Below are 6059 nucleotides of genomic sequence, written 5' to 3'. Positions count from 1 at the left end.
TTTTCGTGGCTATAAATCAAGATCAAGAATTCCAGATAGTGCTCAGCTATGTCTACATTTTGATATTTTACTACATTTTCATTAAATTTGCAAACGACTACACAATTTATTGCTAGATTTGTTTATAAATTTAAAGCAACTACAATATGCCATGTCAATTTTGGCTACTATTTCTATACAACAATTATCGTATAATTTTAAAAATTTCAAATTCTCTTTGACCCACATGATTAATAAGAAGAATGATTGCAACGGATGTTTCAAACCTTTCAAAAATGTGCAGATTATACTTTGACTTTCAAGTCGTTGTAGCAGAGGTCCAAAACCTCTCAAAATTGTGTGGCAGAAGGTCCTATGTACGGATTTCATCTAAAGGCACGTTATTCAACTAAAGTCCATTTTTGACCATAATTTGACCAAATTTAAAAGGTGATAAAATGGTCTTTTAACTTCAATTTATTAGAAAGAAAATTTGCATTGGAGGTCCCAAATCTTTTAAATTGTGTATTAGAGGTCCTAAACTCTTAATAAATATACGCTAAAAGGACTTCTAGTGTTTTTCATCCAAAAATTGTCGAACAAAAAAATTTCTCTCCCGATCCACACAACCACCAACACTAACCCCAAACTCTAACCCATCCAACCCACCTATTGGTTGGTAGGAGAGCCTTTGCCACTTCCATTACCATTAGTTTTGAAGAGAGTATATACATTTTTATTTATTTCTTTTCAGTTCTTTAAATGTTCTAGTTAGGAGGAAATTGAGTTGAGGGAATGGGAAAATGGGGTGGCAAACGTGGATGGTGAGGTTGACCAAACAATATTCATCTTTCCCAATCGACCCCCATCTCAACTCTAGCCTATAACCCTTTGAGGATTCTTTGCCCCAATCTAAGGCATAACATATGTAATCGAATTTGACTCCATCATTCTAGCCTAATTCTGTGATATTATTTCCATTATTTCCATTGTAATTTGTATGTAATTACTCTAGATTGATTTGTAAGGCTTCTTGTATATCAATATAAATTGACACACTAACCATCACTAAAAACTGTGAGGTGATTTATTCTTCAAAGAGTCTTATGGTATCAGAGCCCTTCTTTGATTAACATCCATAAACCATTCAATCTCACCATGGCTGCCAAATCTACTCTCTTCTCTTTCAACACCATGATCCACATGGTAACAATTAAACTCTCCTCCTCAAACTACCTCCTATGGAAAAGCCAACTTCTTCCCCTTCTTGAGAGTCAAGAACTACTTGGTTATGTAGAAGGAACACTGGAGCCTCTACCACGGTTTGTCCCACCCATCTCTCAAACACCAAACAACAAACACCTGGCGTGGAAAAATACTGATCAAAGGCTTCTCAGCCTTCTTCTCTCCTCTTTAACTGAAGAGGCCATGGCTGAAGTCGTCGGCCTCTCCACATCACGCGAAGTCTGGCTCGCCTTGGAACACCTTCAATCATTGCTCCAAAGCTCACGAGATTCGTCTCAAAGATGATCTCCAATTGATGAAGTGTGGAACATGCTCTGTCTCTGAATATGCTCGTGCCTTTAAGGCACTTTGTGACTAGCTACATGCCATTGGACAACCAGTTGATGCCACGGACAAAGCCCATTGGTTTCTTTGAGGTCTTGGCATTGATTTCTCATCAATCTCGACTGCACAAATGGCAGTCACTCCTTTCCTCTGCTTTGCTAACCTTGTCTCCAAAGCTGAAAGCTTTGAATTGTTCCAGAAATCTCTTGACTCTCCAAGCCCACCCACAGCGGCTTTCACTGCCACAAATCGTAGCTTCAATCGTGTGAGTCACTACGGCCAACCCTCACGCACCAATCATGGACGCAACAGCAATCAGGGCTTCTCCAATCATGGTAGTGGACGAAGCTTCTCCAACCAAAGATGCCGGCCCCCACGATGTCAAATTTTTCGGATCGAAGGACACTATACAGACCGTTGTGACCAAAGGTACACTCGACAAGACAAATTTGCTCACCTTGCTGAGGCTTTCAATAAATCGTGCTCAATGTCTGAAAATGAGGCCTCTGACTGGTACTTGGACACTGGGGCTTCAGCCCACATGACTACCAATCCATCGATTCTGGATCACTCAAATAATTACACCCGTAAGGATTGTGTAATTGTAGGAAATGGTGCTTCCTTACCTATAACTCACATTGGTACCGTCTCTCCCAACCAAAATCTTCATTTACTTGATGTTTTAGTCGTTCCTCGTTTAACTAAAAATCTTTTGTCCATTAGTAAATTAACTTTTGATTTCCCTCTATCTGTCACTTTTACTAATAACTCTTTCACTGTTCAGAATCATCAAACGGGAAGGATGGTGGCAACCGGTAACCGAGATGGTAGATTATATGTGCTGGAGCGTGGATATCCAACTTTTATTTTTGTTCTTAATAAAAAGTCGTTACATGCCTCATATGATTTATGGCATGCTCGCCTTGGACATGTAAACCATTTCATTATCTCTCTTTTGAATAGACAAGGTCATCTTTATCTTACATCTCTATTGCCTTCTCCAACACTTTGTAATGCATGTCAAATTGCAAAAAATCATCGTTTACCTTATTCGCGTAATGACAAACGATCATCTCATGTGTTAAATTTAATTCATTGTGACATATGGGGCCCCTCCCCCGTTAAATCCACTTCAGGGTTTGTCTATTATGTTGTCTTTATTGATGACTTTTCTCGCTTCATTTGGCTATACCCTTTGCATTTAAAATCTGACTTTTACAATATTTTCCTTCAATTTCAAAAATTTGTGGAAAATCAATATTCTGCACGAATAAAAAAATTTCAAAGCGATGACGGTGGAAATTTCACTAGCAATCGTTTCCAAGCACATCTTCGCACCTCTGGCATCTATCACCAACTATCTAGCCCATACACACCCGCTCAAAATGGTCGCGCCGAATGGAAACATCGTCATGTGATTGAGATTGGCCTAGCTCTTCTTTTTCACTCTCATCTTTCTCCTCGTTTCTGGGTTGACGCCTTCAGCACTGTAGTCTACATCATCAATCGCTTGCCCACACCACTTGTTGGAAGTAAGTCTCCTTTTGAGCTTTTGCATGGTTCCTCTCCGAATTATGAAATTTTTCATCATTTTGGTTGTCGTGTTTATCCTTATTTACGTGATTTTATGCCTAACAAATTTTCTCCTCACAGCATCCCGTGCATTTTTTTTGGGATATAGTTCCTCCTATAAAGGATTTCGTTGCCTAGATCCTACCATCTCTAGAATATACATCACTCGACATGCACAATTTGATGAACATCACTTTCCCTCTTTAGAAACCTCTCGCGCTCAACCTCTCTCATCTCTCCATTTTCCAATTTTCTTGAGCCCGTCTCATCCCATACAAAACCATCTCCCCTTGAGCCGTTACTCTATCCGGATCTAACACGTGTGTTATTTGTACTGACCCAGTGGATAAGTCTGTATAGGTTGCTAACTCTAATGCAGGTTTTATTTTGGTCCACTCGGCCTCCATACAATCCCCTGTTGAGTCAGACATCGCTCCACAAGTCTATGATCTCACTCCAGCTCCAACTTCAGCACCTTCATTAGGCTCTCACCCTATGATTACACGAGCCAAGGCTGATATTTTCAAAACTCGCCATTCGACTAATATTGGCACCTTGGGTTCTTCTGGTCTTCTTTGTGCTCTTCTTACCTCTACTGAGCCTAAAGGTTTCAAATCTGCTGCAAAGAATCCTGCGTGACTTGCTACCATGGATGAAGAAATGCAAGCCTTGCAAAACAACCGTACCTGGATTTTGGTCCCTAGACCTGCTAACACCAACATTGTGGGCTCCAAATGGGTATTCAGGACCAAATTTTTGTCTGATGGATCCATCGAGCGTCTCAAAGCTCATCTTGTTGCTAAGGGTTATACACAGGTACCTAGTCTTGACTACAATGATACCTTCAGTCCTATTATTAAGGCTTCCACTGTTCGCGTTGTACTCTCTATTGCTGTGTCTAACAAATGGCCCCTTCGCCAGCTTGATGTTAAGAATGTGTTTCTCAATGGCACCTTACTGAGCATGTTTACATGGAGCAACCTCCCGGATATATTGATCCACTCTTTCCCAATCATGTCTGTCAGTTGAAGAAAGCTATCTATGGTCTAAAGCAAGCGCCTTGTGCTTGGTTCCAGCGCTTCAGTTCCTTCCTTACTCAACTTGGATTTTCTTGTAGTCGAGCTGACACTTCGCCATTTGTTTTCCATAAGCACTTTGATATCATTTATTTGCTCCTCTATGTTGATGATATTATTATCACTGGCAACAATCCATCTCTCATCCACAGATTCACTTGCATACTTAATTTCGAGTTTGTTACTAAGGATTTGGGTCATCTTAGCTACTTCCTTGGCCTTGAAGCCTCAACAACTACAAACGGTCTATTTATTAGTCAGCTAAAATATGCCGGGACATTCTTACTCGAGCTCCGTTCCTTGATAGCAAACCAGTCCATACCCCTATGGTTGTTTCTCAGCACCTGTCTGCAAAGGGTACTCTTTTCTCGAATCCCACTGTTTACAGATCTCTGGTTGGCGCCCTTCAATACTTGACTATCATGAGCCCAGATATTGCTCATGCTGTCAACTCTGTCAGTCAATTTCTGCATGCTCTAACAACAGACCATTTTCTTGCAGTTAAGCGTATTCTTCGCTATATCAAAGGCACCCTTTATTTCGGCCTCATCTTCCGCCCTTCTACTACTCCTAGTACCCTTATTGCTTACTCTGATACTTATTGGGCAGGATGCCCTGATACTCGTCGGTCTACCTCTGGTTATTCCATCTATCTTGGTGGAAATTTGGTTTCTTGGAGTGCTAAGAAGCAATCCACAATCTCTCGTTCTATCTGTGAGTCTGAATATCGTGCCCTTGCACACACTGTCGCTGAGCTTCTTTGGATTACACACCTTCTTAAGGACTTACTAGTGTCACTTCCACAGCGGCCCCTTCTTCTATGTGACAACAAAAGTGCTATGTTTCTAAGCTCCAATCCCGTTTTTCACAAACAAGCCAAGCATGTTGAATTAGACTACCACTTTCTTCGTGAACTTGTTGTTTTTGGAAAACTTCAAACTCAGTTCGTCCCCTTTTCACCTATAGGTTGCTGACATCTTCACCAAAAGTATCTCTCGACCTCTTTTTGAATTCTTTCGATCCAAGCTTCACATCCGTTCTAATCTGATGCTCAGCTTGCACGCCGAGAGGGGGGGTTGTTGAGGATACTTTGCCCCAATCTAAGGCATAACATATGTAATAGAATTGACTCCATTATTCTAGCCTAATTCTGTGATATTCTTTCCATTATTTCCATTGTAATTTGTATGTAATTACTCTAAATTGATTTGTAAGGCAGTATATCAATATAAATTGACACACTCACCATCACTAAAAGTTGTGAGGTGATTTATTCTTCAAAGAGTCTTATAACCTACCCATGAAATAAGCTTTCTCTTCTTTGACTGGTGAGCCTCACAACAGCCATCGTCGTCAGAGCTACAACCACTACAATGTCAGCCACAGCCTAATTTCCTCTACCTTCGTCGACCCACTTTTTCTCCTCCCCATCAACTCCATTCCTTCCTAACAAGAACCTTTAGAAAATTGAGATGAATTAAATAAATTCTCTTCGAAATCAACAATAATGATGGTGGCGAACACTCCTCCAACTACCAATGGGTGGGATTGGGGGGGTTAGGGCTTAGGAATTGGGGTTGGGGTAGGACGGATCAAAGAAGATAAATATTTTTGTCAACTGACAGATTTTCAATTGGAAATCAGTAAAGATTTTTTGACGCACAATTATTAAAGGTTTGGGACCTTTGATGAAATTTTTCCACTTTTAATTGATTAAAGGTTAAAAAAGCATTTTCTTTTTAAATTTGGTCAAATCATTGTCAAAGGCTAAATTTTGGTCAATTAACATGCCACTATTTCAGAAACAATCCGAAGGTCATTTTACTAGCAAATTTTTAAAAGGACTGGAAACTCCGTCGAAAA

General features: G+C 40.2%; 1 protein-coding gene across 1 annotated transcript; it reads left to right on the top strand.

Moving 5' to 3' along the window:
* The first annotated feature begins 4522 nt into the window (after positions 1 to 4522).
* On the top strand, positions 4523 to 5022 carry LOC111397976 (uncharacterized mitochondrial protein AtMg00810-like). The gene is made up of 2 exons (XM_023024940.1): positions 4523 to 4910; positions 5003 to 5022. Exons 1-2 carry the CDS (start codon positions 4523 to 4525, stop codon positions 5020 to 5022), a joined length of 408 nt encoding a protein of 135 aa, XP_022880708.1.
* The last annotated feature ends 1037 nt before the right edge of the window (positions 5023 to 6059 follow it).

This window comes from Olea europaea, chromosome 7, assembly GCF_002742605.1.
Source record: "Olea europaea var. sylvestris chromosome 7, O_europaea_v1, whole genome shotgun sequence".
Lineage (NCBI taxonomy): Eukaryota > Viridiplantae > Streptophyta > Magnoliopsida > Lamiales > Oleaceae > Olea > Olea europaea.
The sequence above is the reverse complement of the archived record's forward strand: the minus strand, read 5'-3'. Positions and strand labels throughout refer to the sequence as shown.